The 18,496-nt window shown below is 43.4% G+C and overlaps 1 protein-coding gene across 2 annotated transcripts in view; it reads left to right on the top strand.

Moving 5' to 3' along the window:
- The window catches only part of ARHGAP10 (Rho GTPase activating protein 10), a 381,488-nt gene that overhangs the window by 339,368 nt on the left and 23,624 nt on the right, over nucleotides 1–18,496 (top strand). For both annotated transcript variants that reach the window (XR_001919411.1, XM_018061589.1), the window contains exon 20: nucleotides 8,436–8,595. Coding sequence is in view for 1 of the 2 variants with exons in the window: in XM_018061589.1 (XP_017917078.1) it covers nucleotides 8,436–8,595 (160 nt within the window). In the remaining variant the exon portion in view is untranslated. The remainder of the gene's footprint in view (nucleotides 1–8,435; nucleotides 8,596–18,496) is intronic.

The raw sequence follows: 18,496 nt of genomic DNA on the forward strand, positions 1-18,496 counted from the left end.
TTCATCCTTCAAAATATTTCCTTCAAAAACAGTTTGTTCTATAGAATATTTATCCTCTGTTTCTTTCAAAGTATGTGCATACACATGTATGTATGTATAAAACAGAATGCTTGACATTATTGATTACAGATACCTTAATTTCTCTTTATTTTTGTCCTGTCTGATAGCACTGCCTGAGAAGAGTATGTTAAAATCTCCAATTACAGTAGTTGATTTTTTAACTTTTCTGTACAGTTCTATATGTTGCTTGAGGCATATTGTTAGGTATTTATCTTCTTGTTCCATAATCTTATCCCTTTATCGATGTAAAATGACCCTCTTTGTGTTTCATGTAGTTTACTAAGGTCATTAACTTTATTTTGATTTATATTTGTCCAGTATAGCTTTATTTTTTATTTTCAACCTTTGTCTTTTTGCTTTAAGTGTCTTGTAGTCAACGTATTGTTGGATTTAAAAAATACATTGGAGAATCACTGCCTTTTAACTTGTGAGTCTAATCCATTTATATATAATATACTGCAGTTACCATTATGTTAGGATTTCTGTGATTTTGCAGTTTTTACTTAATAATTATTTTTGATACCTTTTGCTTTTTACTCTTTTCCTCTCCTCTTTTCTCTCTACTAAAGCAAGTGTTCTTCTGTGGTTTCCACTACTGTATAGTCTCTCTTTGTTTCTAAGGTAGCTGTGAGATTTATGCCCTCATTTATCTATTGGCATCTTAAACTCGATGGCTGAGGTGGTAAAGAATCTGCCCACAATGCAGGAGACCCAGATTCAATCCCTGGGTTGGGAGATCCCCTTCAGAAGGGAATGGCTAGGCACTCCCATATTCTTACCTGGAGAATTCATGGATAGAGGAGCATGGCGGACTACAGTCCATGGTCTCAAAGAGTTGGGCGTGACTGAACAACTTTCACTTTTCTTAAACTCAACCATGTTTCTTTCTCCATCTCTAATAAGATAAATAACTAATGAACTCTACGTTTCCTTTTTGGGCTGCCCACCCCCATCATGTTGATATGATTCTAGGTTCTGGACCAATTTGGTTATTTTTTCCTTTTTTTCTTTTATCTTAAAGTTTTCAGAAGACAACAGTAGACATTGAAAATCTCATAGCACTTCATTTATTTAAACATTTGAAAATTGTCTTTTAAGAGTGTTATCGCTATAGTTTTTTATGTGCAAAATTTTGGGTGTTTGTATGTCTGATATGTTTATTCTGCCCTCACATTTGAATGGCAGTTTGAGTATACAGTTGAATGCTCAAAATTCTCCTTCAGTACTTAAAACATATTGCTGTGAATTCAGTTTTACTGTTGAGAACTCTGATGTCATTCTGGGTCTTTTTAAAAAATATCTTCCTCGTCAGGATGCTGTTTATTTTCTTCTCGGTATTTGATATTCTCAGATTCCTCAATAACATATCTTATGAGCACCATTTTCTTTATTTCCCTGTTTGGTACTCTGAGTCCTTTATTAAATAGATTGAAGTCTTTCGAGGTCTTTCAGATTCTTTAATTTTGAGGAATTGGTCATTATTTCTTTAAATATTTCTTCTTCTCAGTGTAGTTCTTTTTCTGGGGTCTGGATGTGGGCAATTTCACTTCCCTTTTATGTTACGGATCTCTAAATTGCTGAATTTTTGTTGAGTTTGCTGTCCTGGTTTTCTTGTGTTCTTAGACATTGTAGGTACAAGTCCCTTGTGCAGGAGGGTTGTGTAGTGTGTGTGCCCGTGCTTGGGATGGTTTGGAGTCTCCTTCTCTTCCTTCTTTCTTTCTTTCTTTCTTTTCCATTTCTGGCTTTGCCTTTATCGGGTTCACCGGGCTGAACCAGTTGCTTTGGTTCAGAACCAGCGATTATTCATGTACATAACTCTCATTCCGGGGAGGGGAGCAGACAAGCTTACTAAATCCACTTCACAGGCGAGTAGGGCACTCAATCATAGAATTTTGGCCTTCCCTTAGTGTGGTGTCTCCCAACTCCTAATTCCACAGCAGGGAGCCCGGTTCTACCCCTGAATCACGCCTGGTGTATTGCAGGTATATTGGTCTAAGGACACCTCGGGACTGGAACGTCTACCGGCTCTGCTGGTTTTGATGAGTCCTGGAGCCAGTAGGCTTCTGGCTTGAGCTCCCGCTGATTTCTGAAACAATTTGCTTTTTATTTCTATTCACAGAAATGTGAAGCAAGTTTTCAACTACAAGTTTATTTCTAAAAAATAAAAAAGAAATCATTTCAGTTTTGTTGTTTTGGGGATATATGGGGAAAAAATGTGGGTGTCGTTTTAAAATTTCATTGTCTTTTGACTGAACATTTCCTGACTGATCTTTATTGTTAAAGTGTTACTGTTGCTATAAGTACAGTTAGTGTTGCCAAAAGTACAGCTACTTTGTTCTCAATAAATCTTTCTTTGATTCTAGTGACTAGCTGCTTGATATTCAGGAGCATCTAAGTTTATTCTGATCTGTATTGTAAAAGCGTTAACTGTGTGGTTTTAAGTATAGTTACTTTGTTCTCAATAAATCTTTCTTTGGTTCTCTTGACTAGCTGCTCAATTTAGGAGCATCTAAGTTTATTCTGATCTGTATTGTAAAAGTGTTAACTGTGTGGTTTTAAGTATAGTTACTTTGTTCTCAATAAATCTTTCTTTGGTTCTCTTGACTAGCTGCTCAATTTAGGAGCATCTAAGTTTATTCTGATCTGATGGAAGGGGTGTTTGTGTGCCAGGGGAACTACAGAGGGAGTCTGCTGTTGTCTTCCAATTAACCAAACATGTAACTGTGGGGTTTGTCAAGAGTTTAACTAATGCATTAGCGCTTTTCTTTCTTGCTTGCTTGCTTTCTTTCTTTCCTCTTTTCTGTCCATTTTCCTTTTCTTTCTTACTTCTGCTAATTCATCAGCCAGGATGTTTGAGAGGGGGGACATGGACCAGCCTTACTAGTGCAGATAACCTGTCTCTGAGAAATAACAGAAACCTTCTACAGTTTCAGCCCATGCCCAAACATTCTAGGCTAAGTAGGAAACAGCTGGAAAGAGATTCAAAGGGAACCAACTCTGACTTCTTAACAATTAGGAAGTGTCTTTGAGAGGCGGACAAAGAAGAAATGAATGAAATGGGAAGGATAACTCATTCCCTCCAACAATGTAACAGCAGTTCTGTTTAAGTGAAATTAGCAGAAGATGAGTGGAGAGTTTCACTTTGTCATCATCAGAACAAGAAAGTTCAATTGACTAGAGTCAAAGTTGATCAGTATATTAAAATATAGGAGATAAACATCCTCTGTGTTTGTTCACTGTAGTAGAATTATAGAGTTATTCTTCCCTCTTCCTGCTGAGTTCTCTGCCAGTCATTGAAGATTGTTTTAGTCGCTCGTGAGAACAAAGCACTTCTGCATGTGCTCAGGGTCATAAAGAAATCAGAATAAGTAATGAATCTATTGGGTTGGCCAAAAAGTTTGTTTGAGTTTTTCCAGAAGCCATAACAGAAAAACTCAAATGAACTTTTTGGCCATCCCAGTAGCTGGCATGAAAGGCATGTCCTCGTGAATATTGTTTTTGGTCCATTTTTAATGCGAGTCAGTGTCTAGGGGAAAGTCCTAAATACTTATAACTCTTCTCTCTCTTTACCAGAAGGACAGCAATAACCACCACCGCCACCAGTAAGGAGAAGCTTGCTGCTCACACTAAAGTTCCTCCAGGGTTCGCTTCCATTTTTACGTCTTCTCCATTGCTCTCTCCATCCAGTGCCAGGACTTCACCTCCGCCCACATGCCTCTCACATCAACAAAACTGTCCCAGACCTCTCTGCAGGGCTCTGGAGCTGTTTAACCAGAGCCCCTGGATCTGTTCCTCATCCCTCAAACCTAACATGTCCACAGCTGGTTTGATTTATGTCCCACATCCACCTCACTTGCTCCTTGTTTTCAATGTAGATAACTCTACATTCACCCCGTTATCTAAGGCGAGAACTTGAGGGTTGTGTGCCTTGTCTGTATGTCCTCTACATATGAATGAGTTGTGTTCCGAGAACACATTTGTGAGTCCAACAAAGTTAGCCTAGGTACTCAACCAACACAATCGGCTATATAGTACAGTGATGCAATAGGTTTATCATATCTTTCACACAAATAACACATTAAAAAATAAACACAAAGATAAAACACTTTAATCTTACAGTAGAGTACCTTGAAAAGTACAGTAGAACAGTACAACCGCTGGCATACAGGGGCTGGCATCAAGAAGAGTTACTGACTGGGGGAGGGGGAGGAGGTGGGAGATGTTAGAGCTGAAGGACTGTCAGCAATCAGAGGGAGCAAGCTGATCTCTGACTCACGCCTGACGTTGACGGAGCTCACTTTTGCGTCTTTGAAAATTCGCAACTTGAAGGGTCGTATGTCTGGGACTTGCTGTATGTAAGCAGAACCTCAGCAAATTGAAGAAAGAGGATGGCTGATATCTGTGGCTTCAAAGGGGAGAGGACAATCCTCAGAAACTGTGTGCAGATTTTATAACAGGACTACTTTGAGGTTTGTAGGCTTTTTTCCTTGTTAATTCCTGGAGGTGTTGGCTTTGCAGTATCATGATCTCTTCTCTGGCAGTGAGTCCACAGTATTTCCTGAAGCCTCCTGATTTGCCTAGCACTGCCTTGTGGTCTGTTAGGGTTACCAAGATGAGAGGTGGTCTCCACCCTCAGAAGATGTGTAACAGTGGTGGGGAGCTAAAATCAGGTCGTGGAAGCATTGACGGTGCATTGTAGACTTGACTGCGGCTTGCTGTTGTGAGAGGAGAGAACAGGCCAAAAATGTGGTTGGCAAGAGCTTATGGAGAAGGTGGGAATTAATCCAGGGTTGATGGTGAGGACGTCATTCTCTCTTCGAGATGCTGGTGGTTCTTTTCTAGTGCCTTTCTCATCTTGGAGTCTGTTGCTAACGAAAGCCCTTCAGCAGCATTCTTGTTCACGTACCCAGCTCAGCCTTGTTACTTGTTGGTGACGTGTCTGTCTGGAGATGCCTGTTGACGGGTAGCACCTAAACAAAGAGGTTGTGTGACACTCTGAAGAAATGCAAGGTGAAAAATGATGAGGGTGTCTGACTTTGATTCTCAAGTACAAGGGAGCTTCACAGGATTTAACGTCTTTATTCCTGATATTGTCAAATATAGAATTTTTTAAAGCTTTATTATTTTCCTCCTGTTAATAGTTACAAAGAAGTCATTTGGTGTTGGTAAACTAAAGTTTTAGAATATTTAAGTTTTCATGCCTGATATTAATGTTTCCTCAAATTCAGTGATTCTTAAGTAGAAAAGCACTTTCCTAAACAGCAAGAGAGAAGGGAATTTTGAGGAAGCTCTTTGATCTGTTTGTATACACCTATGCTCTTGTATCAATATTTTTTTTTTCACTTGAGGGTTCAGATTGCCACCATTTGGCAGGAAGGAAGGGAGAAATTCTCTTACTGGCGTGTGATTGAATGTGCTGAGTGACAGTGTGTGCTGTGTCAGTCTGCTTGGGGACAGAATCAGAGGGGCTGGCGATGAGCTAGGGTCTGTGGCTGTGCCAATGTTTTAGGCATGTACTTTTGGAAAGGAACTTGGGACCTTGGGCTCCACTTCCTTAAGCTACTTCTCAATGTCAGCTTTCTTCTTGTAGGAATGAGGCAGGGAGTAATAGGCCTGCTTGCTGCTTTTGCTGGGTCAGGCCCTGCCCTGGAGACAGGGCCCGTGGCCCAGAGAGCAGAGGGCCAGCGTCCAGCCTCCTGCCCCCAGGAAGCTGCTGGCGTGTGACCCGCTGCGGAGGTTACCCTGTCCTCCTGCAGAACTGGTCCCCGTTTGCACCTTCTAGCCAAACCCCGAGTTGGCAACTGTCATGCCAGGAAACATTTCAGAGTTTGCTTTAGACTCTGTGCTGTGGTTACACAAGAGGCCGTCCTAGTTTTAAAGGGAGTGGTTGCCCAGAATGACTGAGCGTTACCCGGAAGGGCCCGGGAAAAGCTGGAGCTCCAGGTCTCATTTGCAGAGAACTGGATGGATGGAGCTCTCTGGGCACAGAGGGAGGCAGCCTTTGCTGCAGAGTGGACTGTATCCCAGAACGAAAATAAACCCAAAGGAAATCACAGAAATCTAGCAGTGGGTTTCGGTTCATTTGCCTGAAAATGAGCCCTTCTCTTTGGGGCTGAATTATCCCAATTAGCTAAATGTGTTTGTGGTGAAGGGCTGTAGGAAAAGGAAGCTCACTGGAAGAGGAAGCATATGGTATTTATTCTGTTTTTTTTTTTTTTTAATTTATTGGAGTATAGTTGCTTTACATTGCTTACACAGCAGAGCCAGAAGCTGTGCATATATCCCCTCCCCTCTTTTTTTTGATTTCCTTCCCGTCTAGGTCATCACAGAGTGTTGAGTAGGGTTCCCTGGGCTATGCAGGGAACCCTAGTTCTCTTTAATTATCTATTTTATACGCAGTATCAATCATGTACCTAGATCTCCCAGTTCATCCCACCCCCCCTTCCCCCCTCAGTACCCATATGCTTATTCTCTATGTCCATGCAGCATTCTGGACCGTGTGTTTGTGAATGGGGAGAGAGAACAAGGCTTTTATAGAGGGACTTTGCTCAGGGAGAAGACCTGCCCACAGAGATCACATGATGTTCACCTCTTGCTCATTGTATCTCCTTCCCCAACCATGCATTTAAAAAAGGAAAAAAGCTCAGAAAACTCCCCCTCACCAGAGTCTTCTGCACAGGACATGCATCCCCCTCATTGCTTCCTTAAGGGATCCCTTCTTCTAGCCATCACCATCTCTAATTCCTTCTTGCCTGAATTCTGCTTTTCCAGATGTTTGCTCCTCAGATCCTTTTAGCCTTTGTTGTAAGCTGGGTCAGAGTTAAGTAAAAATTTTTTACCCAGTCAGTTTTCAAGATTCGTATTCTGGGAGTGAGCCTAACCAGAGGCCAGGGATCTCGCATGTGCTCCATGATGAGTAGAGCTGAAGTCTGTCTAAGATGCTTTTCTGAGAGTGGGTTCCTGGCGTTCATACATCCTCTGTTTCTGGGACTTAGGCCTGAGGAAGAAGGAAGCTTTAATCAGCTGGAGGCGGTTTGTGGCTAGGGTGTGACCTTCCACACTGTGTGTCATCTGCTGCCGTGGCAGTCTGTTGAGCAACTCTCGTGACCCATTATTTATAAAAGTCAAGGCCAGGTCATTGCCATTTTAATAGAAAGTTGCTGCCTCTGGAGGACACTCTCGAGGGGTTACGATTTAATGGGGCCCATGACTGTGGCTGAAGGGGCCAAGCTGTGATGGGGGCTGAGAGTACCATGGAAGTGAGGAGACCAGTTGGGAGAAACAGAAGCGCTTCTGAGCTCCTACCCACCTTCTGCATTTTCCACCCAAGCTCATAATGTGTACAAATGCTAGACGTATTTCACCAAATGGTCCTCTCTGCGTGAGTAAATCATGGAACCCATTTAAGAAACACTTCTTCTGTTTGAGTGTAAGGTCACCTCCAGGGACTTCCCTGGTCTGGTGGTCAAGTGGTTAAGAATGTGCCTGCCAGTACACGAGATACGGGTTTGCTGCCTGGTCCAGAGGATCCCATGTTCTGCTGAGCCACTAAGCCCGAGCATCCCGACTCTTGAGCCTGTACTCCCGAGCCCGAGTGCTGTAACTGCTGAAGCACCTGGAGCCAGAGGAGCCGCCTCAGTGAGGAGCCCGTGAATGAAGAGGCCCTCTGCTTTCTGCAGCTCGAGAAAGCCTGTGGCAACAAGGACTCAGTGCAGCCAAATAAATAAATAAATCTTAAAAAAAAAAAAAAAAAAAAAAAAAAAGTCATCCCCTGCAGTCACTGCCTGGGCCTAGTTCTTGTAGAACATCTTCATGTTCACCAGCAAATGGAAGTTTCTCCTTGTCCACGATTTAATCAGTTGGGCTGTTAAATTGTAATCTAAGATTTCAGCTCAGAAAACAAGGTCCCTTGCAAGTTGTTGAATTTATGTGGTAGTTGGCGATTGGCAGTAGCTTGAAGAGTCATCCCATGGCTGGAAAGAAAGAGGCTGGACCCAGCAGGGCTGATGTGCTGTTCTGCATTGCTCTTGAGGTTATCACTGATTTATGCCTGTGTTCCTTAGAGACCAGGAAGTCATCGTGGCCACCATTAAGGCTTTCATCTTCCGTCTTTTTTTCTTGTGGGGAAAACCCTCCTCATTTTGTATTATCTATGATTTATTTTAAGAATCTTTGATTAAAAACAAACAAACAAACAAAAAAGAAAATCCCTGAAAACAGGGCACCAAAATACTCTTCAGACTTCATTGTAAATGTAATTTTGGATATAACTGGATCAACTCATCAAGCGAGGCCATGTAGTTATTAGTGGAGTTGTTTTTTTCTCCTCTGAGCGTTTGTTTGAAAAAAAGTTATTGCCTTTTTCTCCTCCCTAGGTGACCGTCCCAATCTTCCTAAGGAGGACACCCCTCCCAGCAGCCTGGACTCGCTTTCCTCTCCGTCTCCCATGACTGCCGCTGCCCTTGGGCCCCCTGGACCAGACCGGAACCACCTGCTTACAGACGGGGGCAGCTCTGGGGACTGGGCATCCACTGCGTAAGTGGCTGTGCTGTTCTGTTGGGTGGAGGGGAGGTGGGTGGTGATTTTTATTTTGAAGTTTTATGTGCTGGGTCAGTCCTATAGCCTTAGGCCTCAGGACCTTTGTGCTCTTAATCTGTGGGGATGCCACAGAGGAGAGGGTCCATAAACCAAAGGGAATAGGGTCTGTGTGTTCCCAGTATGGAAGGGGTGGGTGGATGCTATTTCAAATCTGTTTTAAGTTCAAGTTGTAGGATGTCTGGGGTTGCACAAAGGAAGTTTGTTATTGTCCTGTTCAGGAGGTTTCCTCAATAGTTACCACAGACTTTTAGAAAGACGAAAATGCTTGCCTTGTGATCGGTAGACTTTTAAGTTTTCTATAGGATGATATCTTAATGATAGGAATTTTATGAGTTTCATGCTAATGTCTTACTCTGTTTACTCTGTGTGAACACACATAATTGACAACTGATGGATGAAATATCGGATTTTGTCTTCTCAGTTTGGTTGAGTTCCAAGCATATGCAGATGCTCATGTGTATTAGGGCAAATAATTCCCATACAAACAAAATGCCACGCGTGGACCTGGCTTGGCTACTTGAGGGTGTGTCTTTCTAGGTTCCTGAAGTTGTGGAGTAAATGCACACCAGTGGTGGTGTGCAGCCTCAGACTTCAAACAGATGCTCAGAGAAGGGAAAATAAAACAACTCCACTAATAATTACATGGCATTACTTGATTAGTCAATCAAATGACATCCAAAACTACATCTGTAATTCAACAGATGAGAGTATCTGGTATCCTGCCTTTAAAGTGAAAAAAAATGAAAAAAAAATCAAAGTTGCTTAAAATAAGTCATAGATAATGATGTCATTTGACCCTAGCTGAGCATTCTTGGGACTTTAAATGGAATTGAAAACTGTTCCTCACAGTACTTGGCTTTTTATAGTTACTGCTGGATTCACATGAAATCATTATGAACTTATTAAGTATTAAAAGAGGCAGGGACAAATCTGGTATGTTATCCTGAAATTTGGGGGTGACCTAAAGACTTTGCAAAATCTCACTGAAAATCCCAGTGGAACTCAAAATATGAGTACACATTCTCCAGAGGAGTTTTTCCCCCAGAAAGATTGTCACATATATATGTATTTAAATGCTGAATACTGTATTGTGGGTTTAAACTACATGTTACTGAAATGGGCCTATCATTTTTACTGTTCTCTTTTAAAAGTAAGAATAATTTCTCACTTCTGTGCTACAGGCAAAAGTGATAGTGGCTGTATCGGAATCCAGAATCTGTAATGCAGGGCATTCGAGCGGTGGGACTTGGCGTGTGTGTGTGTGTGTGTGTGTGTGTGTGTGTGTGTGTGCGCGCGTGCGTGTGCGTGTGCGTGCATGCGTGCGTGTGTGTCAAAGCACAGACCAAGCTCCCAGTCTTGTCAGTAACTGTCCCAGTCAGTGCACAGCAGTTTAGTCAGTTCTTCGTGGTGGTTCTGTGGAGAAGCGGCATTCTGAGCCACAATTCATAGCACATCCGCTGCTGAAACATGAAAAGCTTGATATTTTTGGTTGTCAATCAAATGCAGAGTGAAATCCCCAGCTTCTTATTCATACAGATTAAAAAAAAAAAAACAAAACCAAAACTTTAGTCTTTATTTACCTGCTTTATGTCTCAGGCCAGGCCCTGCTCAGCATGTGGGATCTTAGTTGCCCAACCTTTGCTCCAAGCATAGAGAGCACAGAGCCTTAACCCCTGGACCACCAGGGAAGCCCCCATACATGTCTTAAAATGTCACAGAAAGTACTCCAACCTTGAGAGGCCTGAAAAGAACAGGGCAAAGTAAGTAGATGAATCCAGTCTGGAAAGGAGATTTTTGTTACAATGGACACTTCCTGCTATTTGAAGAACTTGATCTTTTCCCCTGGGCGCTGGACAAAACTCATCTCTCTCTTACATTCATAGAATGTTTCCTGTGTATCTTTTAAAGGATTTGCTTGTCAGCGTGTTTCAGTCTAGGTTTCTCATTAAGTTGGGGAGTGCTTCTCATACTTGAGCCCAATGAGGATCCCCTGCAGGGCTTGTGAAGCCCACAGTGCTGGACCCCACCCAAGAGTGACGCTTAGGGTTAGAGGGGAGCCGGAAAATGTGTGTTTCTAATGTATTTCCTGATGGTGTTGGCAAACCCTGATATACCCTCCTGCCTGCCCCTCCCCCCATGGTTCCAGGCACGTGCTGATGTACATCTCTGAGGATTACAGTTCAGAGAAGTGACCATGCAGAGTACTTCCTTTTTTTTTTTCCTTTTCTTTTCTCTTCCTAGGATTGTGTGTTTGCTCTCTTCCAGCAGCTCCTGGGTGCTCACTTATTGAAATGCACTCACTTACTGCAAATGCTGATTCCCTCTGCCTGAAGTGTCTCCGTTCCTTTTTGCTCAAGACAAGGCTGACCTGTCTTCAGGGTGTAATTTAGTTTTCACTTTTGGGAAGCCTTCTCGAGTGTTCAGAATTGCCCGATACTTGATGTTAGGAAATGATTCCCTAGTTAATGTCGTTCGGTCGCTAACTCGTGTCTGACTCTCTGTGGCACCACGGACGTCATGCACACCAGGCTCCTCTGCCCTCCACTGTCTCCCAGAGTTTGCTCAGACAACTGTCCATTTCCCCTTTTGCCTTCAGTCTTTCCCAGCATCAGGATCTTTTCCAATGATTCAGGTTTTTGAATCAGGTGGCCAACTATTGGAGCTTCAGCTTCAGAAACAGTCCTTCCAAAGAATATTCAGGGTTTATTTCCTTAAGGATTGACTGGTTTGATCTCCTTGCAGTTCAAGGGACTCTCAAGGGTCTTCTCTAGCACCGCAATTCAAAAGCATCAATTCTTTAGTGCTCAGCTTTCTTTATGGTCCGTCTCTCACATCCATACATGACTACTGGAAAAACCATAGCTTTGACTATGTAGATCTTTGTTGGCAAAGTGATGTCTCTACTTTTAAATACACTGTCTGTGTTTCTCATAGCCTTCCTTCCAAGGAGCAAGTGTCTTTTTGTTTCGTGGCTGCAGTCCCCATCAGCAGTGATTTTGGAGCCCCCCAAAATACGGTCTGTCACTGCTTCCACGTTTTCCCCACCTATTTACCATGAAGTGATGGGACCAGATGCCATGACCTTAGTTTTTTTGAATGTTGAGTTTTAAGCCAGCTTTTTCGCTTGCCTCTTCTACCCTTATCAAGAGGCTCCTAAGTTCCTCTTCACTTTCTACCATTAGAGTGGTTTCTGCTGTTTTGCACTATGTACTCTGCATGGAAGTTAAATAAGCAGGGTGATAATATACAGCCTTGTCATACTGCTTTTCCAGTTTTGAACCAGTCAGTTTTTCCATGTCCAGTTCTAACTGTTGCTTCTTGACCTACATAAAAGTTTCTCAGGAGGCAGGTAAAGTGGTCTGGTATTCCCACCTCTTTAAGAATTTTCCACAGTTTATTTTGATCCAGACAGTCAAAGGCTTTTGCATAGTCAATGAAGTAGAAGTAGATATTTCTTTTAGGTAACTAATCTCAGCCCTCAATTCAGTCATTCTTGATCTATTAATTATGATACTAAGCAACACTCTTTGCTGGCTGTCCATCTGCCTTGCCTCTAGAAATACCGTGATCTGTTAGACATTTCCAGAAGCCCCCTCACAGTCAGAATTTCCTGCTTCCATTCTGACATTGTTAGGGAGTTTAAAAATTTAGCTCTTCCTGTCACCTGTCCCCCCAGCTTTCTGGAATCCTATTATCCTTGTTACTGCTGTAATATTATCTCCTAGGTCAGCCTCCACTACGAAGGACAGACATAGGGAGGTTAATTCTCTGCCCCGTTGCTCATTTATTATTGCCTCATATACACTTTTCCTTAGGAAATAGTTAGCTGGATCTTGTTTTATCCCAGCATGCCCAGTTCTCCATGCCTTTTCATGTCTTCCTGTACAGTCATTGTGGTGGTTCTGGCACCAATGCTTCATTTAACGTGGACCATAACTTTTGTTAGAGTGACTTTATTGATATATAATTCACCCATTGAAAAGAATTGATTGTGACATCGTCCCAGAGAGGTGTGAGCATAGCCACAATCAGTTTTGAAAGGTTTTCATCACCGAAAGGCAAAGCTGAAGCTCCCATAGTTTGGCCACCTGCTGTGGAGAGTCAATTCAGTGGAAAAGACCCTGATGCTGGGAAAGACTGAGGGCAGGAGGAGAAGGCGGTGACAGGATGAGATGGTTGGATGGCTCATTGATCACTGACTCAATGGACATGAGTCTGAGCAAACTCCAGGAGATAGTGGAGGACAGGGAGGCCTGGTGTGCTGCTTTCCATGGGGTTGCAGAGAGTCGGACATGACTGGACAACAGCAGCAAAGGCGTTTTGAGAACATTATCACCCCCTGTATCCGTTCATTCCTGTATGGTCAGCCTCTGTTTCTCTTCAACATTCCCGTCATCTGTAGACTAACAGTAATCTACTTTCTGCCTAAATGGATTTGCTTATGAATCCTGTAAATAACATCACACAATCAAAAAAAAAAAAAAAAGAAAGATGGCTGCATCGTAGAATAGCTCTTCATAACTGGGGATGTTGATACCCTGAGGTGTAAGTCAGTCTATGTTCTGGCAGGCTGGGAGGGCAATAGATGCGGCTCTTCCTTCCACCCACTGTGAGGCTCTTGGTTTGGTTTATCCTGAGTGTGAAAGTGTTCCTGGCACATCTGTCCTCGGAGCTGCCTTGAACTGCATCAGAGGTTCATGCCTCCCCAGACCTGGTGCTTGTTAGTTGAAGTCGTCACATGGTAGACTCCCGTGCCCGTTGCAGACTCTGTGTGCACTCACTGGTGGCCATCTTTATTCTCGTCAATGAAATAACTTGCTGCTTTTAATGTGGGCCGACAAATAGAAGTTTCCCATAGACAGTTACATGGCATGTGAAATTCCTTGACTTTTGGTTACTTGATTGCTTTTCAAGGAGTTGATAAACTTTGCTGGGAGATAGCAAAGTACCGCTTCAATTGTATTCGTGTCTACCACAACAGTGATTTGTCTGAATCAGAAAAATAATCCTCTTAAACAATTTTTAACCGGATTTGGTGAAATTGGGTGCACACTTAGAAGGGATCAGGTAGCTGTCTTAGCAGACTGTGTCTCTGCTTCTTCCCTTCCTCTCTCTCTCTTTCCCTTTCTCCCTCCTTCACTCCTTCAGGGAGGGCTTCTTCAACCCCGTTGCTCTTGATTTTACCGCTCTCACCCCTGCCAGGGGCAGTCAGTTCACCCTAGAAGTTGATGTCTTAAATTTTTATCTCTATTACTATGATTGTTTAGAAAGAAAATAGGGAATTCATCCTTTTTTTTTTTTTTAATGTAGACCATTCTTAAAATATTTATGAAATTTGTTACGGTATTGCTTCTTTTATGTTTTGGTGTTTTGGGCTTGAGGCATGTAGTATCTTCACTCCCCAACTGGGGATGGAACCCATACCCCTGCAAGGCAAAGTGCCAGCCACTGGGCCACCACGGAATCCTGGGAATTTATCTTTTAAACGTTCTCCCCCTCTCTCTCTCTCTTTCTTCATTTTTGCGTATCTGTATTTTGTTAAACTTGACTAAGATGAACACAAATGGCTTTTATAACAAAGGGAGAAAACCGATGCAGATTTAAAAAAGAGATCAAGAGAGGGTAGTCTTTAACTCTCCCAAATGAATTGCCCATCATAGGAATTTCCAGAGTCTTTATTGGCTAATCAGGTGATCATATCCTTATAATGGGAGCACCTTGTCTTCTCTGCTTACCTGAGGGTGGGCCCTCGGTACAGAAAGTGGTGGGCCCCATTGACCGTGGTCTCTAGTAGAGCTCGTGCTGGGGGCAGTAGTGCGTGTGCGAGGATGTACCCCCCGGTGCTATGGGGAGTGGACTGGAAGCCAGTGTCCCGTACCTAAGTGAGCAGCAAAGTCCCCGGTGGGTTCAGAAAGATCGACGTGTCTGATAGCCTGTAAGGAAACACAGGGCAGTGAGCAAGAGGAGAGAGTTGCCTTGCTGTGAGCCCCAGCAGTCTTGTGACGTCTGCTCAGAGGTTGAAGCCTTCTGGACCTATGTGGGCTGGGGACTTAGAACGGGACGAGTTTATGCTTCAGCAGGGGCTGGTGGTGAGAGGCTGCAGGGAAGGTTTGACGCAATAAATCACCTCTTGCATTTCTCAGAAAGAGACAGATAGTAGAGCATTGACTCTCAAGGGCCACAGACTTTGTTATAGATTCTTTATAAATATTTCATGTTGAGCCTCACATCAAACCTGGTAAGGCAGAGAGATATTCTTTTAAAAAATATATGTATTTGGTTTCTCTGGGTCTTTATTGAGGCAAGTGGGATCTAGTTCCCTGACTAGGGATTGAACCGGGCCCCTGCGTTGGGAGCAAGGAGTCTTAGCCACTGGACCACCAGGGAAGTCCTGATGTATTCATTTTTTGGAAAAAGTCTTTATTGAATTTGTTACAATATTGCTTCTGTTTTATGGGGTTTTTTTTCTTTTTTTTTTTTGGCTTGGCAGTGAGGCATTTGGGATATTTGCTTCCCAACCAATGATCGAACCTGCACCCCCTGCCTTGGAAGGCAAAGTGTTAATCACCAGGGAAGTCCCGATATATTCATTTTTAAACATAGGGAAATGAAGGCACAAAGATGGTCAGAATCTTGCCCCAAGCCAGGAGACTAGTAGGGCAGAGGCTGTTTTCGACCCTGATCTGTCTGTCCCTGGGATCTGTGGTTCCCTTGCCTGTTTCACTGTCAGCATGGAGACTGTCTGTCTGTAGAGGGGGCCGCCGCCGAACTGAAGCTTTCCCCTGATTCTGAGACCCGGTGAACTGGCGAAGGGTGGCTGTCTGCTGGCCGCTGCCCTTGTTTTGAAGTGGGAGCACTGACCCAGTGTTAGGTCATGTGGCTGCGGTTTATAATTATCTATGGGGAATAAACACTTGATTGGCACATTCACCGTCCAACACCTTTGGCTGAAATCTGGGAGCGGGGAGGGCATTTTCCCCCACCCCACCCCACAGCAGAGCTGGGAGACTTGAAAATTTGATATTTTGCAACAGAGCAGCATCCATAATCTTTTGATGAGTAATGTGATATCTGGTAAAGCTCTTGAAGCTAATCTCAGAGCCCACATTCTTGGCCTTCCACCATCAGTCTCTGCATGTTCATTGGTGGAGAGGGTGGGGTAATATAATAATTTTTGTCCTGTATATTTTCTTGGCTCTTTTCTCTAACTTGGTACAGAAATTATGCTGCCCTGACCTCCTAGCTTCCTCGCAGCCTTCCATACATGTCCCTAGGGTGTTGCTAGGTGTTTTTGGTATTTGTATTGTGTACTTGGCACTTGCCTGTGGCCTGATTCATTTCTTCCTTTCCAGTGCTGTAACTACGGGTTCTGAAGTTCAGAGGTTTTATTTTCAAGCCAGATTGTTGGTTATTCTTGTAACTTTAAAGCCTCATAACGAAAAGTTGACTTTCCAAAATAAAGACACTTGTCTGAATTTTTATAGTAGCTTCTCTACTACTTAAGGCTCAAAAAAAAATTGTCTTGAGACTTATTATGTTTTTCATTTTCATTTTATCAGTTTTTGTTGTAATTGGTCACTGGCTGTTCATGGATTGGTTGGCTGTATCTCAGTACTGAAATGCAGGCAGGGCCTTGTGAGCTTTCTCTGAGTTGGAAGACTGTGGTGTAGACTGGTGAACCACTGACTTTTATCATTTATTTAACTTATCAAATAATTTTTTTTTCCTTTAAAAAAATTTTTTTAATTGGAGTATAATTGCTCTACAACATTGTGTTGCTTTCTGCAGTACAACAGTGTGAATCAGCTGTATGTATACATGCTGATATACAGCTGATGGGCTACAGTTCATAGGGTCGCAGAGAGCTGGACACGACTGAAGTGACTTAGCCCACATGCATATCCTCCTCCTTCATGAATGTCCCTCCCACCCCCATCCCCCATTCCGTCTCTCTCGGTCATTACTGAGCACTGAGCTGAGCTCCCCAAAGCACTGATTTTACAGTCAAACAAGCCTAGCTTTGCATTCTTTTTTTGCCACTTAAACCCTTGGAGGCCTTATATAAATTACTTGAGCAAACTAAGACTTAGCGAGATTACCTGCAAAGCGGGAGTGCGAGCACCTACCCCTCTGAATTGTTGTGAGGTTTCTAGGTGCCAAGTGAAATAAGACCCCACTGCTCCCCTGGGAGCCCTAGGTGGCCACCTGCTTGCATTTTGCTTTCCTCTAAGAACCTAACTTGATAGTCTTAGTTGAACTTGACCTGACTTCTTGGTTCATCAGTTATATAATCTCCCCACCAAATGGCTTAGGAAAAATGCCCTCTCTAGTCCTGCAGGAGCCTTTGGCGTTGACCCGAAGTTGTGTTGTTTCCAGCAGTTACAGTAGTTATTCCAGGAGAACCCAGGGCTCCTTTCCTAACCTTGCTATACAGGAACCTCCTCTGGAGAAACTTCTGAGAAAATGGCCCTTGGGTATTGCGTGACCAGGGCATGGGGTTCCCATGGCCAGTGAACTCCCTCAGCTGTTTTGAGCAGTTTGGGAAGCTCACCCATCATGACAGGTAACCTGTAAAACAGCTTGGGGAGTGACCAGAGGCTCTTCATAGCAGAGAAGTGGTATGCCCCTTTTAAGCTGTGCTCGGGAGCTCCCCTGTTCTCTATGTTCCATTCTTGTGTTGGGTGGCGGCTGTTTTCCACATCCAGATTGAGCTTGTAGAAACATTCCTGTCAGTTGCCCTGCAGGACCATAACTCCGAGACCCCTCCAGCCCTGTAATTCTCTGAAATGCAGCTGCAGCTCCTTTTCCAGTGAGCTAGCAAGCCCTGTCCCTGATTCCACAGATCATCTGGAAAGAAGAGAAATGCGATTCAAGGAACACTTTGAGCAAAAGATTGGTTAGTCACTCTCAGATAGTTCTTGGAGTTACCACTCTCAGATATTTCTTTCATAGTGAAACCCAAGTAAATGATCCTCCTGGGAGTGAACTTCATAAGATACTGGCTGACTCAATGGTGATGTCCTTTGTTGTCAAGGGAGGAAAGCCACCAGCCGCCTTAGCATCCTGCAGGGTGGGGACTGAGTGTTCAGTGGTCGTGTCCAGCCTCAAAGGGTTCTGTCTTACCTGCGTTGGAGAGCTTTCCTCCCATTCCCTTCCTTCTCTCACTGCTCACCTCCCTCCTGTAGAAGACTTTTTTTTCTCAAGGGAGAGCAAGTTCTGGCGTTTCAGTGCTGGCTTGATCTATGGGCTGTCTCCTTCCTGCATGGCAGGTGATCTTGAGCAATTTGTCAAGAGAGCTGCTGCTGCAGGAGAGGCCTGGGTATTTGCACATCGGCTTCTAACACTCACAGGAGCCCCATGCCGCAAAGCCCAGGAAGATGGAGGAAGGGGAGTGGGCTTCTTGAGCCCTGGGGAGTTTTCCATCAGTGTCTTCATGTCTTCCAACTCTCCACTACAAAATAGATTCACATCTAATCCATCTCATTCAGGAGTCTGCAAACTGCATCCCACTGCTGCCTGTTTTTAATATATAAATAAAGTTTTATGGGAACACAGCCACCCAGACACTGACATTCTGTCTGTGACTGCTTTTGTGCGGCTGTGATAACAATTGGGTTAAGAGGGTGCAAGACCTAGAGCCTGCAAATCCCAAAGTATTTACTGTCTGGCCCTTTGCAGAAAAAGTTTGCCAACTTCAGTCTATCATATAAACAAAACCAATCTTTTTGGAAAAGCCCACATTCCTTAAAAACCAGTTTCAACAATTGTGGTTATTTGCCACCTTTCAGATGGGTGGTCTGGGTGATTTTTAAATAGAACCCTTATGAATTTTTTCTTA

The sequence above is a fragment of the Capra hircus genome, chromosome 17 (assembly GCF_001704415.2).
Source record: "Capra hircus breed San Clemente chromosome 17, ASM170441v1, whole genome shotgun sequence".
Taxonomy (NCBI): Eukaryota; Metazoa; Chordata; class Mammalia; order Artiodactyla; family Bovidae; genus Capra; species Capra hircus.